General features: G+C 42.8%; 1 protein-coding gene across 2 annotated transcripts in view; it reads right to left on the minus strand.

Moving 5' to 3' along the window:
* gemin5 (gem (nuclear organelle) associated protein 5) overlaps positions 1-18586 on the minus strand; it is a 28665-nt gene that overhangs the window by 7977 nt on the left and 2102 nt on the right. Inside the window, exons 4-20 of one of the 2 annotated variants that reach the window (XM_061740591.1) lie at positions 17600-17745; positions 17423-17521; positions 16319-16451; positions 14785-14950; positions 14489-14701; positions 13230-13315; positions 11424-11506; positions 8671-8804; positions 7127-7200; positions 4160-4338; positions 3816-3955; positions 1994-2165; positions 1702-1914; positions 1553-1624; positions 1346-1471; positions 329-424; positions 74-211 (exon numbers count right to left, since the gene is read on the minus strand). In XM_061740591.1, coding sequence (XP_061596575.1) covers positions 74-211; positions 329-424; positions 1346-1471; positions 1553-1624; positions 1702-1914; positions 1994-2165; positions 3816-3955; positions 4160-4338; positions 7127-7200; positions 8671-8804; positions 11424-11506; positions 13230-13315; positions 14489-14701; positions 14785-14950; positions 16319-16451; positions 17423-17521; positions 17600-17745 — 2270 coding nt within the window. Of the gene's footprint in view, positions 1-73; positions 212-328; positions 425-1345; positions 1472-1552; positions 1625-1701; positions 1915-1993; positions 2166-3815; positions 3956-4159; positions 4339-7126; positions 7201-8670; positions 8805-11423; positions 11507-13229; positions 13316-14488; positions 14702-14784; positions 14951-16318; positions 16452-17422; positions 17746-18586 lie in introns of both variants that reach the window. The other variant, XM_061740590.1, reaches the window with a different exon arrangement.

The following is an 18586-nucleotide window of genomic DNA, read 5'->3' on the forward strand; positions in this document are numbered from 1 at the left end:
ACGACACGTATCGTGACGTTTTTGTATCGCGAAATTTCGTGGCACGATATATTGTTACACCCCTACTCTTTACCCATGGGAGCGATGGAGAGCAGGTGGTCGTTCAGCTCCCCCTTCTCCGTGGCGAGCTTCAGCGCCCCCTCCAGGTCTCCACTCCACAAGCGCAGGTAAACCACCGAGTCGTAGTGGCCGGCCTCCACGTGACCCTCCTCTGGAGAACAGCAGAAACAGAGCATAATGACAGAAGTTCTGAGAAACAGCTCGGTTTAAATCTTACTTCCAACAGCTGAACTAATGCTAATTGAGGGAAAAACAACAGAAAACACACCTTCTGCCTCAAACATGCGGTACAGATCCTCTCTGCCAGCAAACAGCCCCAGGTGGATGTGGTCTCCCTGGCCTGGGACGCAGCCTGCAGGGGGCGCTGGAGTACACAGTCCAATAAACAGGCAGATGAGTTTTTTTGTATTTTTTTTTTTAATCCACTTCTAGCTAGTATATATATATATATATTTTTTTTTTTTTTTATATATAAAACAAATACTTTGACTAGATCAGCGGTCGGCAACCCAAAATGTTGAAAGAGCCATATTGGACCAAAAACACAAAAAACAAATATGTCTGGAGCCGCAAAAAATGAAAAGTCTTGTATAAGCCTTAGAATGAAGACAAATGGCGAAATGTCGAGAAAAAAGTCGAAATGTCGAGAAAAAAGTCGAAATTGAGAAAATTCGAAATGTTGACAAAAAAGTCAAAATTTCGAGAAAAAAGTTGAAATGTCGAGATTAATGTTGAAGTACAATTTCGAGAAAAAAGTCGAAATGTCGAGAAAAAAGTCGAAATTGAGAACTTCGAAATTTCGAGAAAAAAGTCGAAATGTCGAGAAAAAAAGTCAAAATGTAGAGAAAAAAAAGTCAAAATGTCGAGATTAAAAAGGAAAAAAAAAAAAGGAAAAAAGGAAAATAAGAAGAAAAAACAAAAAACAAAAGAAGAAAAAAAAGGAAAAAAAAGAAGAAAAAGGAAAAAAAAGAAAAAAGGAAAAAAAAGGTCAAACATTTTTGAAAAAGCTCCAGGGAGCCACTAGGGCGGCGCAAAAGAGCCGCATGCGGCTCTAGAGCCGCGGGTTGCCGACCCCTGGACTAGATGATACATAATTACACGTTTCTACAGCAACACGTAGAACATGTGAACCCGTTTCTGTTCATTCAGTAATTACTAACCCTTAAAGGTTCAGTTAATATTGCAGACTGATATCACTCGGTAAATGTTACTTCTCTATAAGAATCAAACAAAAACAACCAATCCCGACATTCCCCAGCTCATGGGCGTCTCGTCACTGTCTCACCGCTGCAGTGTTTGACCGAGGCCAGAGTCACGCAGTCCTGCAGCAGATCCTCTTTGGGCCGGTGGTCCATGGATGTGCTGAGGGGAAGCATGGAGCGCGGTTTCTTCTTCTTTAGCAAGTTCATCTCTGGAGGTACAGACAAATAAAAGGAGTGTTTGCAACCAACTTCATCGGTAAATTCATCTGAAGTGGACAGAAGCAACAAACCTGGTTTGTCTTTGCTTTTTGCAGCAGAGAACGATTTCTTCTGCGTCTCAAAATGTGCTGTGTGGGAAAAAACTAAAAAAACAGTTTAGTTAGTCTATAAAAAACGTTTTTCTCAAATTCATCAGATGTCTGGGTTTCTACTCTCCCACCTGCTGGAGGATCGAAGCCGTTTGTTGCGCCGACGTCCTCGTTTTCATCTTCAGATGCGTCCTGTTCCCCCACCGGCTTCCCTCCTTCGGCAACGGTCTCTCCGTTCGTCTTTGGCACGGCATCTCCACCAGGCCCAAACGTGGGTTTGGTTTTCTTCTTCTGCTGCTGCTTGGAACTGACCTTTTTCTTCTCTTGTGTGGCTATTTTCTTCCCTGAAACGATAGCACAGCTGAGCACCGGAGGGACGGCCCCGGGGGACGTGCTCCGGGTCCTTGACGGACAGGTGAATACCTTTAGGCGGCTTGGTGAACTCCTGTTTGGAGACCTGCCACTCCTGCGCCGTGAAGTCTTTCCCTCCGGTCCAGATCACGTCTGGATCCACCGGCGACCAGTCCACGCAGAGCAGGTAACCCCTGTGGCCGCGGTAGTTGGACACAGCCGTCTCCTCCAGCACATCCCACACCTGCACGGGACAGCCACAACCACACATGCTCAGAGTGGGTTAAGCAGGATAAAAAACTACAAACACATGGGTCAATGACGTGACGCCTAGATTTTCTAAAAAACTGATTTATTTTTAATTCAAAAAAGGTTTAAATGGATAAAGCAGTACCATATATATGACCTACCTGTCCCACATATGGACTCACTTGAATTTTAGAAAAAACACTAGTTATTTGGGATTTTGTTGTTGTTGTTTTAAGCGTTAAAATGTCATGTGGTGCGACCGTCCGACCATGACTCTTGTTTTGAAATCACTCTAAATGTATTTAAATTAATCTTCCGCCCTATCTGGCATGATTTCCAAACTGTCTTGTAGTGTGTAAGATTGCAACACATTTGTATTTATATTTCCATCATAATATACAAACAAAGTTTGACTGTTTGACCATTTTATGAAATATCATGTGGCGCGACCATTAAAAAAACAACCATTTTTGTATAATACTGAAAACTTGTAAAAAAAAAAAAAAAAAAAAAGATGGCAAGATGTAAAGGAAATGAATTTATTTTAATATGAATCATGGTTGCACCACATTACTTTTTTTAAGGCTAGTGCCAATTCATCTTGACAAAGAGCTCTGAAATCACTTAATTTAACATTTTTATAGAATTTATGTACACACAACATTCTTAATGTTTGAACTACTGCAATAGATATTCTTTTTTTTATTATTTTAAAATTGACCTGTTGAAAATCCTTATTCGTCATTGACCCACATGCAGTAGAGATACTACACATATCCCAATATCCCGCCATCCAAACATGTACCTGGATACAAACCATTTAATTTTTTTATTCTGTCGATCATTAAAATGGTTTTGATTCAAAAAGACGACAAATTACGGCAGACTGCCTCCTCCAGGTTATGCAGCATGAACAAACAGTAAACTACTGTGTGGTCGTGTTGTTGTACTGTTGGATAGATATGTTGTTTGTATCTTGACTAGTGACTATTGGTTGTACACTACTTTCCATGGTGTATTTGGGATTATTTCATAGATAGATCAAGTTTATTTGCCTTAATTAGCTTACGGAGATAACACGCTACTTCCTGTTTCTCTTCATTTCAAAATAAAAGCACGTGTTTCAAAATAAATTCAAAAACGTCTACCTTTACACTGACTTTTCAGTATTAGAAACAAAGCAGTGCACTGTCCTGGTTTATATAAAACATGTTATTAATGTTCATGCACTTTAGTTGTCCAGCTGTACAGTGTTTACATTTACAAGACTAGGAGGCAGTGAGGTTCAATACAAATGCACTTTCTTTGTACATTGTATAAAGTTTTGGCATTGAATAAATGCATAACTACAGACGTTTTCCTTTTTATGGGTATTTTTTCTTTTTCAGTCACATATCGTGATATATCGTTGATGAAATTTCTTACAATATATCGAATATCGTAGATATTGTGTATCATGATATTATCGTTATCGTGGGCCATATATCGCCACAGTATTGAATCGTGAGTTACCCGTATCGTCCCATCCCTAATACACACACACACACACACACACACACACACACACACAATATAGTGATTAGGAGGATGTTCAGCCTCCGGGGCAGCTGCCACCAACACCTCCTGCTCTTTATCCCTCACTGACCTGGGCCGTGCCGTCGTATGACACCGTGACCAGTCGGCCGCTGTGATGTGGACTCCAAGCCATTCCGGTGATTTTGGACGTGTGACCACACAGCCGGCGGTACGGCTCCGTCAGCACCACGGGGCTCTCCGGGGGACACTCTGCAGGAGGGAAGACCATTAACACCGACCGTTTTTACCCGCTCCTTCTTCTCTGCTCACTTTGGTCTCCGCTGAATGAATGCATGCAAGAATAATTCAACAACACGCTCTCTGGGAGTGGTGGCACAAATTCTGTTATTTCAATTATTACATTTAGTGTCAACTCAACATACATGAGATTGTTTTATGAAAGACGGCTCTCACCGATAATGGACTGGAGGTCGTGCACGTAGACGATGGCGTTGCTGGATCCCGAGGCCAGGAGACCCTGCAGTCCGGCTGCACCGTGGTCGTGATGCCAGCGTAGGGCGTTGATGATCTTGTGGTGCTGCTGGATGCTGCACAGCAGCCTCAGACTGGGAGCCTGATAAACATCGATGCCCCTGCGGCGTGGATCGCACGGGCCGGCGTTTCATAGAAAAGAAGCAGAAGAACGTTTAGTTTAGTTTTACTTTAGTTTAGTTAGTTTTATTTTGGTCCATTAGTCAAATCAAAACATGCACCACAGTAAAGCTGGATACATAAATATATGAACCAAAAAAGGTGTAGACTGAAGCCGTAGCTTATATAATGCCTACCCTTTTTTACAATACATCACATCACAACAAATCAAAATAAAAAGTATTACAGAGATCAATTACCGTATTTTCGCGACCATTCGGCGCACCGTGTGGAAAGGCGCACCCTCATTTTTGTGTGTCATTTTTAGATTTAAAACATACATATGGCGCACCGACCCAAAAGGCGCAGTCTACAGAGCAGAGCTGCACACACGCGTGCCGCAAAACACGCCGGCCGGAAAACACACACACCCGCTGCAGAACGCACACACATGCAGAACGCACACACAAGCACACAAGCGCTTATTTAAAAAATAGAGCGGGAGCAAAACCTCTGTTTCTGCATTAAAGAGCTCCGCTAATTCAGCTGCGCCAGTCCGAATTTCCTCGGTGTCAGTCACTTTCTGCACAACAGTAAATAAACTTTTCATACCCCGTTGTGCGGATCCTCCACCGCGCAGAGCCCGTCTCTCCCCAGCGGGGTGGAGCAGCGCGCGTCACAGCGGCTTTAACCGGGAATGTGACCTGTTCGGACCGGCTGGGACCGAAGCCATCCACCTGTATGGGAGCAGGGGCTCCCGGGGAAAGACCAGCGGCATTTCGGCCGGATCTGCCCCGGGGATGGTGCGCCCTGGCCCGGCAAACCCGCGGCGGGAGCCTGGCGGCTCCTGAGCGCATCCTCTGCATCTTGGTTACCGGAGATCAAACCGACAGATTTGCCTGAAAATCTCGCAGGTTGAAGTTGATCCGACCTGGGACAGACCCCTGAAATCCCTGCTCCTAAAGCGGGTGGGAACCAGGAGAATTTGATCTGATCCAGCTTCGGGAACCTGGAAGTCGGGTTGCAGCAGCGCGCGTCACAGCGGCTTTAACCGGGAATGTGACCTGTTCGGACCGGCCGACACCGAAGCCATCCACCTGTATGGGAGCAGGGGCTCCCGCGGAAAGACCAGCGGCATTTCGGCCGGATCTGCCCCGGGGATGGTGCGCCCTGGCCCGGCAAACCCGCGGCGGGAGCCTGGCGGCTCCTGAGCGCATCCTCTGCATCTTGGTTACTGGAGATCAAACCGACAGATTTGCCTGAAAATCTCGCAGGTTGAAGTTGATCCGACCTGGGACAGACCCCTGAAATCTCTGCTCGCAAAGCGGCCGGGAACCAGGTCATCGGACCCCGCTTGGGGAACCAGGAAGTCTGCTGCAGCAGCGCCGATCACCGCGCTGCTCCAGCCGCTGCTTTAACCGGGGAACGTGGACGGTTCCGACCAGCCGGGACCGGAGGAGCCCGCCTGCACTGTTGTAGGGGCTCCCGGGGAAAGAGCACTGGAATTTCAGCCGGATCTGCCCCGGGGAACCGGCGATCGGACCCGCAAACCCACGGCAGGTGCTTCCTCGGTTCCCGACACTCAAAACACACGCGCGCTGCAGAACAAGTGTGCTTATTTAAATAGAGCGGAAGCAAAACTTAGTTTGATTGTATTTTATTTCACTTTACACATCAAGCAAATCCTTAAACGTTTTCATCATCTGTTTCGCATTAATCAGCTCAGTGGAGTCTCATTCACGTCGCAACTCACCGGGGCTTCCCCCGCCCCCTTCTCTTTTTACCATTCACATGGTGGCCGGCCTTACATTACCGTAATTCAGGTAATAGACACGGCGCACCGTTTCTTAAGGCGCCCGGCACATTAAAAAAAAAAAAAAAAAAAAAAAGTTGCGCCTTATGGTCGCGAAAATACGGTACAACAAAAGCATGTGATATAGAGGATTTACAGGAGAAGCTGCTCTTGGTCATAGTTTATATTTATCAATTGCCCTAAGTTTAAACATTTTTTTGAATTTGCGGATAGAACTACACATTTTTAGCTCATCACAGAGACTATTCCACAAGTTTACCCCTTTAACAGAAACACATCTACTTCTAAAGTTTGTCCTTACCTTTATTTTTTTAAACATACAAGTTCCCCTGAGTTCATACCGACTTTCTCTGGGTGAAAACATTTCCTGAATGCAGAAAGGAAGTAGGTTGTTGTGTGCCTTATACATTATAAGAGAAGTCCTTAGCTCAACTAGATCTACACATTTTAAGGTATTTAGTTTAATGAAGAGTGGGTTCGTTGGGTCGCAGTATTTTGAATTATTTACAATTCTTATGGCTCTCTTTTGTAGTTTGATAATTGGATCAATGTTTGTTATGTAAGTATTTCCCCATACCTCCACACAGTAAGTAATGTATGGAACAATGAGTGAACAGTACAGTATGTAAGTGGATTTCTGATTTAAAAGCTCTTTTGTCTTGTATAGGATTGCAATGGTTTTGGACATTTTAGATTTAATATTGTTTATATGTGTTTTCCAATCAAGTTTATCATCAATTATCGCGCCCAAGAATTTATTTTCACATACTCGTTCAATTTCGACATCATTCATTTTGAGCTTAACTTTACAATTTACTTTTCGGTTACCAAAGATTATAAATTTTGTTTTACTCAAATCCTAAACTCCTGGATGAACGTGGCCTGGATACCACGGTTCAAACATTTCACCCATCACGCTGTGGCTGAAGGGCTACGTTGGTTCTGTGACTGTGTGTTATGAGATGGATTCAACTCACCCATCCTCGTTGCCGATGGCAACAACTTTCCCATCTGGCTTCCAGCTGAGGTCTGTGTGCGGAGACAGCTTGTGCTGTTGGGAAGCAAAGCGGGGCGTCATAAGGTATTCTAATCAGCATGCTTCCACGTTCAGGCAGCGGCCGGCAGCATATCGGCTCCATTAAAGCTCTGACAAGGACAACCTGATGCAGGTGCGCCTCCCTCGTGCATGTGTCGGATTTTACTGGGGCTGACAGATGCTCCCGGTCCACTGAAGGCTTCCTGAAATGTGCGCATTAAAGTAAAAGAGTCCTCAGAGAAGACAGAGGTAACAGACTAAACGTTGGCAGGAATGCTGCCAACATTCCTTCCTCCGTGTAATGATTACTTCAAGATGATCCTTTTATTATTCATCCTTTTGCCAGCTGCATAAAAGGCTCTTGTTTTGGAATAAACTCGTTGCTTGTTGGTGTAGTCGGTGCCATAACTCTATTTTAAGGTATAATAAATAGATAAAGACCAGCAGAACGGCTCTTTTGGAGCCAGCAATGAGACTTGTCATCATTCCTGATCAATCATCAGAAGTGGGTACCTGCATGAATCATTGGTAAACTCAACCACAGCACAGATCGCTGGTTGACGGGGTCGGTAAGGACTAGGGATGGGAATTGATAAGATTTTTCTGATTCAGATTCCATTTTTGATTCTGCTTAACGATTTGATTATTTATCGATTCTCATTTGGAAAAAAGGAGCACAAACAATTTGTTTTAAATCTTTGAACAAAAAAATATAAGTGAGGTCTTAAAACGCCCCCCGCCGATGGTGCCACGGGGTCCCCACAAAATTATTTGTAATTTAAAATATGTATTTAATATAAAATAATAATAATAAAATAAATTTTCTTCTGTAGAAATTAACTAAATACAACCAATTATTTTGTAGCAATTACACAAGAATGTCCAGTAACATGTTCAACAGCACAAACTTAGTCACTGCTGGTGACATTCATCTATTCTGGCCTGATACTGTTCCCTGCCTTGATGAAAGGAGAAGCTAGTGGTAGATGCTCTTTAACTTCTCCCACAGATGAGCTGACGAGCTGCAGCTGTGTCAGGAGCGCGCTCCGCTCTTCTAAAGCATGAATTATGGTTCCGCGTTAAATCGTCGCAGAGCCTACGGCGTAGGGTACGCCGTACGGTGCGTGTCGCCGCGTAACCTACGCCGTAGGCTCTGCGTTGGTGTAACGCGGAACCATAAATCAGCCTAACCACACGCCGGCTGACTCCGCACTCCCAGCCCATCAGCCGGCCGAGTCCTAACAGTTTCCCCCCTTTGGTAAAATGTCCACATTGCAAGTATTGTCGCCCTGTTGTCATCCTTTTTGGTAAAATGTCACCAAACTTTCGAGCATTTATGCCGCTTTGTCCCCGTGTTTTCCTGCTGGCGCAACCTACTTGGTGACATGATTCGCGCCCACTGGAATCGATAAGGGAATCGTTTGTGAAAAAGGCAAACGATTCCAAGGAATTGAAACACTAGTAAGGAGGTGATCCCTCTCCCACCTTGATGTTGTTGGTGTCTCTGATGAGCACATCAATGTCCGAGGCGTCTCCGCTCAGATGGTACGGATCGTGCTGCAGTATGACGCCTTCGCCGGCGCAGCTGTACAGGCTGTAGCTCTGCTGTCCCGCTGCACCTGAACGCCACACAAATACAAATGAACAAGTGAGGAAAAGTTTCCAATCCAGCATCGTTTACAGGTTCTCTGCTGCTTTGTTTCCTGCTCTGTTACTTGTAGCTCAGTTGTAATATTTTACGATCACAAAATTAAGCAACACAAAGAAATGAGATTTCATTCAAACAAATGTCAATCATTTACCCTGGAACAGGTATTTAATATCTACAGGACTGTCTCAGAAAATTAGAATATTGTGATTTTCTGTAACGCAATTACAAAAACAAAAATGTCATACATTCTGGATTCATTACAAATCAACTGAAATATTGCAAGCCTTTTATTATTTTAATATTGCTGATCATGGTTTACAGCTTAAGAAAACTCAAATATCCTATCTCAAAAAATTTGAATATTCTGGGAATCTTAATCTTAAACCATAATCAGCAATATTAAAATGATAAAAGACTTGCAATATTTCAGTTGATTTGTAATGAATCCAGAATGTATGACTTTTTTTTTTTTTTTTTTTTTTTTTTTAAATTGCATTACAGAAAATAACAGTATTCTAATTTTCTGAGACAGTCCTGTACAGTTTGTGAATACTGACACGTTGAACCTTTGACTGACGGCTCAGCTTTGATCGGATCAACAAGGTCTGTGGTAAACGTTAGGGAAGGAGGATTTACTGCCAAGAACAAGACATTCAAAGACTAAGGTGGAAATCGAAGGCCATGTTGGTGCCAGTGGTAATCAGAGCTCTTGGCCTGCAGGAAGCTCGCTGTTAAAGTCCGGAGCTTGAAAGGTTACTGCGCTGCTTCGCTGTGTCAAACCCTGAATTTATCAAAGCAAATAGGTAAGAGCCTCTTATTGGAAATAAAAAAATAAAAAATACTGCAATGATGAATGTGTTTCAGCTGGACAAAAGGTTATTTAACTCTGCAGGCGTTTTCTGATTCCTCCTACGTGTCAGAACGCACATCCTGCGGTCGTGGAGATCAAGTTCCTGAGATTAGCGGTCTGCATCAAAACAAACCAAACGACGACAAAAGGTTTGACAAAAAGTACTTAAAGTGAGTTCAGGACTTTCCAACACATGCTGGGAGGATTCTGGAAAACCATTAACTTCCAGGAGGAAATGTGGTCAAAGAAAATCGACAGAACTCACGACGAACATGAGAGCATTTCCACTCAGACGATGTGACGAGAAGTCGCAGCGTGAGCATGAACAACCGTGTCACTTTCAGAGAATCACAGCTTTTGAAAAACAAAGGCTACAACTTGCTAAGGAGCATAAACATAGGACTCTGGAACGATGGGAAAAAGGTCATATGGGCTGATGAGTCCAGACTGACGTAGTTCTATTGGGACATCAGGGCAGGAAGAATGGTAGATGACTTGATGGTGGGGGAAGTATTATGATCTGGGCTCGCTGGAGTTGGTCAGATCGAGGCTCAGCAACATTATGTATCCAGAATAATGAATTCTGAATAACTGAACAGCCTGAATGACCAGATTGCTTTTTTTTTTTTTTTTTTTCACCTTTTCTCTGATGGAGTGATCTAATGGCCCTTTTCCACCAGTACCTACTCAGCGCTTCTACCCGCCACGCCCCCGTCTTGCACTTTTCCACTACGGGCCGAGGCGGGTGGAGCCGTGCGGAGCCGTTCCAAGCAGATGCTTTTTCTGTATCTTTTCTGCCGAGGTTCTAAGCGTGTTGAGCCGGCAATATGTCAGTCCACGATTTTATTATAAAACGCAAACGTCTGTTTGGTGATCAAACTGAGGTGCAGATAAACCTGGTGGCTGACTAGATAATTAAAAAAGGGATGTAGACGGTTGATAAGGAACGATCAGATCCACAGGCGCTGTTCTTTTCTCAGCCGCTCGCGGCTCCAGCTGATTTCTGATCAGCGCCGACACAAACAAAGGGGTTGCGCAATCGAGTACGTCACAGCAGCTTCACCCCAACCTGACCACTTCTCACCTGGCTGTGGAAAAACAAACCAGGACGAAACGGGTGGAGCCGGGATGAGGCGTGACGAGCCGAGTCGGGCTGAGCAGATACTAGTGGAAAAGCGCCATAAGGTTCAAAGAGCACGGGAGATCATTTTCACACCTGGAAGTCCAAGACCTGACAGAGTCTTTGGGACGGCATGAGAAAACGCTACACGGCAGTCCAGGTTGTGCAAGACCCAGATCTGCATTCCTCTACCTTCACCTCATAAAGACGGGACCATGTTTGCATGTTAGCTCCGTCTGCATCAGTAGGAACCAGCTCTGCAACCCCACCTTGATGTGGGGGAACACTGACAGCTCCCTCGAGTGGTCTAAACCTGCAGGTAAAATGATCACCTCCGAGAGGAGATTGTTGACATGGCAACCTTTACGACGTTGAAACGCAGCGAGTGATCCGCTAATCAAAGTGTCAGAATTAACCTCCTACAACTCGAGTGGAAGGAGTTGAGATGCGAGTGTTTTCTCTGCGTCGATCACAAGAAGGCGAGCGGAGCAAGTTTGGGGCTTTTCTGCTGACGTGCTGCCTTTCAGCAGCCGCCGTCAGCGCTTTTCTCTGCTTCAGAGCGTTCAGAACAAGCAGCAGCAGCAGCAGCAGGAGCCCAGAGTTCATTAGGAACTTACCGAATGAAAGCGGGGGGACCGGGGGTCCCCAGGCCAGCGTGTACACCGTTTTCCTGTGGTAGGAGTTTGACACCTGCGGAGGTCTGGGAGGAGACGGAGCAGAACAAATGTGCAGTTAGTGGCGTTTGTGGCTGCAGGAGAATCGGACTCTGTAGACTCAAGAGATTATAAGGGAACACAAGTGAAAGCAAAGATTTCACTAAAAGGTTTCCATTTGAAGTCACAGCGATAAGTACCAGTTTGCATTTTAACAAAAATAACAAAAAATCACACTGAAAATCATTTTAAATGGTGCAATTAGAAGTTTTTACAGTAGCATGTGACAAACAAACAGACAAAGAAAGAAGGGCTTTTATTTTGTAAGGGGGAAAAATTCCCTGATTTAAGAGCTGAACAGGTTCTCTGTATCAAATTTAACAGGAAACAACATATGTGTGTGTGTGTATATATATATATATATATATATATATATATATATAAAATTATTTATTTACTTGTAAACAGGAGGTGTATAAAAATTGTATTTTTTTTAAATCATCACTCAGCATCTTGTAGTAGCTCCTCTGGACTTTGACGGCTTGTCATCTTTGGCAACATTTACACTGAAGGTGTTGAAGGCCAATTCCAATTTATTGCCAATATCTGATTTTTCGGACAAGTCGCTTACATAATTTTTCAAAAAGGCAACCATACCCGATATCGACATTGACACCAGCTACTACCAGGGGAAACAACGAGGAAGTAGAAGGGCAGAGCTACTTGGCTCCCGGCCCGGGAAAAAAATGAGTCTGAAAGGGATGAAAAGACCTGCACCATTTTTAAATGAATTCAGGTGGAAAAAAACTGAAAACTGGAAGATTTTATCCAAGCCATTGCTTTCTGAAGAAATTGGTGGACGGATGTCCACCTGCGTTTGTGCTTCGTCACATTTTCAAGTTAAGTCACATCCGCCTGCTTAAATGGTATAAATGTACAGCCAGGATTCATACAGGATCTGTTCATGTCCGATACATCTCAGATGTTCTCACATCAAACCAATCTGACTACATTCAGTTGATTTATGTGACTGGTCTCACAGGAGAGGTTGGGAGGGCTGAAATGCAGACTTCACTAAAAGAAAAATATAATTTTATCATCATCACATCCTGCAGAGTTTTCCTCATTTACTTTTCTTTCTTTGACTTTTCTACCCCTGACACTTGATCTACCTTCCTGTTTCCTTTTGAATTGGATTAACTCAACACAGTAACATGTTAAAACTCTTATTTAATGTTATTAAATAAGATTGCTTGGGTGAATGGAGAAAAGAAGGAATGAAGGAAAGAAGGAAGTAAGGAAGAAAGGAGAAAAGAAGGAAGGAAGTAGGAAAGGGAGTAAGGAAGGGAGAAAAGATGGAAGGGAGGAAAGAAGGGAGAAAAGATGGAAGGGAGGAAAGAAGGGAGAAAAGATGGAAGGAAGGGAGAAAGAAAGGAAAGAAGGGAAGAAGGAAGGAATGGATAAAATAAGGAAAGAAGGAAGGAAAAGCAAAGAAGGTAATAAAGGAACGAATGACGGAAGGGAGGTAGGAAGAAAAAAGAGTAAAGGAGGGTAAACAAGGAGGAAAAGAGGAAAGGAAGAAAGAAGGAGAGAGCATGGCAGGAGGAAAGAAGGATAGAAGAATTGGGTCATTTTGACCCAAAAACAGCACAGGGGCTAATGTGTCTCATGTATGAAGGTGATAAAGTCACTTTATCCAGCACTAGATGAAAACAGGTAAAGCAGATTCTATGAAGTAATAATACAGGAGGATGCAATCAAGGTTCTTACTTGTTGGAGAAGACATCGTAGATACCAACTTTACCATCGTCCGTCCCAAAGGACAAGCATCCTTCTCTCTTCGGGTGCCACACCAGCTACAAGAAAAGGACAAGTTCTTTATTACGTTGCATCTCAAGAGCCTCTTGTTACACATGAACCACAGGACAGATGATCTCCACGTGAGAAACCTGATGTGAGCGTCTCACAGATCTGAGATGTTTCCAATTACATCTTACAGCAGGAGTTATGTCAAGTTTACTGGCTGTGTGCAGCCGGTAGGGATGGGCGGTATGGACTAAAAAATGTATCACGATAATTTCTGGCATTTATCCCGATAACGATAAAAATTACGATAAAAAAAATACCAATTCAACTCCACCTTTTTAACTATAAATCTATCACCACATTCAGTCTTTGGAGCCCCCAAAACACTGCTCTAAATGCTACTAAACTACACCAATTAAATTGAATTAATAAAAAACAATTAACCTGTACTGCAAAACTGTAATGACTCAAATGAAACAAGTTTGAAATGTAAGAACAGATTCAACATTTATTCAAACTGTATGGCTTAAACAGTGGGATAACATCAAACAGCAAAAGTACCATTGTCCTAAAGTTTTCTCAGCTTATAAAATCACAAAGTAGAAAAAAATACAACCTGATAAATAAAGAAACAGGACAAATAAATAAAAGTTCACTGAAAATAAAACCCTATCAGTGATGACCTCTTCTAATATAAATAAAATGTGCAAATTAACCTGTGGTTGAAACATGCCACAAATTAGATACTATTGCAATTTTTATTCGTAATAGTCAAACGCTATATCAAAATGTAACAACCATTTCCTTCTGTTGGGTAACAAAATAGTGCAAAAGACAACATGATGAAGAATAAAAATATATAGCCATCCTTTGCACTTACTGTTTCTTCGCAGATTCTGCACATAATAGATGATGTTTGCTCCTCGTCTCTCTTTTTAAATCCAAAACAGTTCCAGATAATGGAGCTGGAGCCTCGTTTAACAACGAGCTCTTCGCTCTCAGATCCGCCTTCCTCCATGTTTGTTACACAAAAACGTCATAAATGTGAATTTATCGTTTTTACCGCGAGATGACAAATTCTTACGTGTGGAATTTTTTTGACGGTATATCGTGAACGGTAAAATATCGCCCATTCCTAGCAGCCGGTAAGCAAGAGTTCAGTTTAAACAACTCAAAACTTCACTTTGAGACGAAAATAAAAACATTTGAGCGTGACGTCTTACCGCTGTGACCTTGGACTTGATACCCTGCCAGAAGGTTCTGACGTCGTACTTGTTCTGAGTGCTGAGCGTGTTCCACACCCGGATCATGCTGTCCCCGACGCCCAGCGCCAGACAGCCCACCCCCACCGGGGAGAAGGTCAGGGCGTTGACGGGGCCCCCCAGGGTGGGCAGAGTCCAGCAGCAGCTCAGGGACTGGAGGTCCCAGCACTTAATCTGGACACGTTTAGAAAACAAACACGTTAACTCAGAGGAAGCTTTGAACCTTCCCAGAACAACGGAGATGGAAGGAGAGCCACCTCTCTGTCCATGGAGGTGCTGATGAGCAGCTCCCTGCCGTCCTGCAGCTGGACCGAGCTCATGTTGAAGACGATCCTGCTGTGGTTCTGGCCTTCTGAAGAGTCTCCGAACAGAGTCCATCTCTGCTTTCCTGCCTTGGTCAGATCCCACATCACCAACTCGCCGCTGGACGCGCACAAACAAGCCGGGGAAAACAACAGGGGTTAAATGATTTCAGCATGTTACCATCGTCAATCATGATAGGGTTTTTTTCATTATCTTTTGGCAGCATTAATTGCCGTTTTTGCTCCCGTTTACTGCAGCAGTTCCCTTTAAAACTCTGCCTTCAAACGTCTGCTGAGCTTCATGACAAAATCTGTGCTCTCAGTGTCACTAATTTTCTGTGCGCCTGAACTGTAGTGACGCGACGCTGGAGAATCCAAGACGTGATGCTGATATCAACACTTTCTCACACAAATCCTTGTTTTCATTTTATTTCACAATGTCTCATCTTGGCGTTTACCTGTGAAGTGGATTAGGCAGAGCGAACACACTCCATAACTTACATGTATAACTCATAAAAGGCACATGATCCTAACATGTTTATAGTTTTATTTGGATCCCCATTAGCTGCAGGAAAACTGCAGCTATTCTTCCTGGGGTCCGACACATAATATACAATACAAGACAAAAATTAAAAGCAAACCTAAAGAGGTAGTAGAAGAAAAAGAAAAGAAACAAAGAAAAAAAAAAAACTAAAAAAAAAAAGAAGGAAATTCTACTACAAAGTATATTCTAGATTTCTGTCAAATAAGACCAGTGCTCCTTTTGACACTCACATTAAGGTTAGTCATTCCGAAACATTTAGATGTAATGCATTTACAATACAAAATCATACCTTCTTTAAATAGCATCAACCAATTCAAACAATGTATAGTCATCGACAATGCGTTTAAGTTATAATCACTTATTGTAACTTGAACCAAGAACCATTTTTAGTAAACCAATAGCCATTTAATAATAATTAAATACGTTTTATATGTATTTATTTAAGAGATGTTTCTTTACTAATAATTTGAATTCTTTTATGCTAGTAGTTCGCTCAAAGTGTTTGGGAAGTAAGTTCCATTCATACATAGCTCTGTACATCACCGTTCTCTCAACATGTCTGTTGGGACTCTGTCTGAGCCGGCGCTCAGCCGGCCTGGTTGCCCTGAAACTGTTTCAGCACGGACAATTTAAAAACACTGGCGAGGTAACATTTTTAAAAGCTCCAGCGCTACACTCCAGCTGGAGTGCGGGACATCTGAAGGCACAGCAGTGAGTCTGAGAGCCCACGTTCTGCTCTGAAGTGGAGCCAAACATTATTCACGAGCGAGCAGCGGTTTTATCTCTGCAGCAGCGAACGCTGAGGGGGAACATCGTAATATCTGATTGCCACACTCTCCCTTAAAGATGACGATATGTTCTCAAACACGGACGGAGAAATGAAGAGGTCCTCTCGCCTACTGAGCCATCGTGTCTCTACCAACTCCTCCACACACACGTACATACCTGAAGCAGCTGGATATGATCTCCGTGGCTCTTCCCTGGGGCCAGTGAACGTTGAGCCAGATTCTCTCTTTGACCCCGGGGTCGACAGCAGAGCCTCTTCTCTTGAGGTACGGCAGCTTCAGAGTCATCACGCCTGAAAGACAAGGAGGAGAAATGGTCCACGCTGATGAAGACCGTGGGCGGTTTAATGCTCTCCAGTTGCAGATAAAGTTGCTTTGGTCAACGAAAACTATGACTAAATATCGTCTTCAACAAAACTTTATCACCTGAGGAAAACGAAACGAGACAACAAAAATAATGGCCATGTGACGATAACCATAATTAAATATATAATGCAATATCGTAGACAAATAAAAACGAGACTAAAATGTAGATTACAAAATAAAAACTGCTAAAATGTGTCTTCATTTTCGTTGACCAAAACAAGACGAGATTATAACAAAGATTCTTAATGTCCATGTTTTCAGTAGTTTCCTCTGGTTTAGTTCTGCTGGGTGACGTTAGTCCTCAATCCCAGTCGCTGCAGCGGGGAATCAGAACCAGAAGATGCAGCTGCAGAGTTAGAGGCTGATGCCGTTAACGCAGAGCTCTGGGTTCACGTCAATACAATCTTTGATTAAAACGAGACTAAAATGTCATCGTTTTTTTTGGGCTAAAACAAGACAAAAATGGTCCTGGATAATTCTGACTAAAATAAGACTAAAATGCTCAGACTTTTAGTCGTCTGAAACTTGACACGACTAAAAGGAGAATGAAAATGACTAAAACTAATAAAAACTAAAATGATAGCTTGACCCAAAGACTAGACTAAAACTCAAATTGAAACAAGCTGACAGAAACAACACTAGTTGCAGGAAGCAGTATTTTCCGGTGAACATAATATCAGGGACATGGTAGGGGGTTCGAGTGTTGGACCACTGACAGAGAGGATTACATCAATCATAAAAGACCTCAACTTATCATTTTATTTTCCTTAAAATGAAAAATGGAAGATTTTTCTTCCACTTTTGTGACTAACTACCTCATGGTGAGGGAACAGAAGTACAAACTTGCTGCCGTTTACACGACAAAGCTGCCTGAGGAGGTTTGTGACAAATCCTTCACCTTTTCCTTTCGCTGTGCTCCAGATCCTCACGGTCTGATCTTTGCTCCCAGATGCAAGATAGCAGCCTTTTACGTCTCCCGCGGACACACCGCCGCTTCCTAGAAAAATACAAAATAGCTCCATTTTATTCACCTCCAGCAACACGACCAGGGTGTTCAGTTTTCCATGACCCTCACCGTCTTCGTTTCTGCTGGGGAGCTGCTCCTCACCGCTCAGCGGCGACCACGCCAGGGAGTGGATCTCATTGTCGTGCCCGCGCAGGCGGTGCGTCACCTCCCCTTTCTTGCTCACGTCGATCAGTACAATCATACCATCTTTGTATCTGTGAATCAAATATAGATCTTACTTTGAACACCTTCTCAAAGGAAATGCAGGGAAATTCTCATCCGCTGGGTTTTGCAGGTTTTCATGCGGTTCGTTTGCTTTAGGGTGGCTACAGATTAAAAGTTAATGTGTAGTTCACAGATGACTTATCTCATACTTAACTTAAATCTTTTTTCTTTCTTTAAATGAAATGTAAACCATCAGAATTTACTTGAACGGAAGCAGCATAGAAATCGGTAAAAAAAACTAGATTCCAGTTCACTTTTAAGTAGGCCTGTGTTGAAAAAAATCGATTTTCCGATTCTAAATCGATTCTCATATTAATTCCTAAAAATCGATTCTTATGTCTAAAGATCGATTTTTTTTTCCATCATTTTCGCCAGGTGAACTTTAATCCCAGTAGTCGGACACACAGTTTGTCATGACACTTCTGAAAAATGCCAGGTGCTTCATGGCAATATGTGTGCGTGGTGACAGAATAAATTAGATAAGCTAAAATGATTTGTTTACTGCATGAACTGTTGCAATTTCTTTCTTTTTTGCACTTTAAATGGATATTGGAAGGCCTGTTTGAGTTATTTATTTCTTAGTTATTTCACAATAATTATTGTGAAATTATTATTTCACTAGTTATTTTACAGTCATATAATTCAGGCAACAGCTCAAAAAACATTTTAAATAACACTAAGCCAAATCAATATCGAATCGGATCGAATCATGATAATCGATTCTGAATATTAAGAATTGGAATCAAATCGATTCTTGACATTTGAATCGATACCCAGCCCTACTTTTAAGCAAACATTATTCATCCAATATTCTCCCTTTACTATTTAACT

Source organism: Cololabis saira, chromosome 14 (assembly GCF_033807715.1).
Source record: "Cololabis saira isolate AMF1-May2022 chromosome 14, fColSai1.1, whole genome shotgun sequence".
NCBI classification, from domain to species: domain Eukaryota; kingdom Metazoa; phylum Chordata; class Actinopteri; order Beloniformes; family Belonidae; genus Cololabis; species Cololabis saira.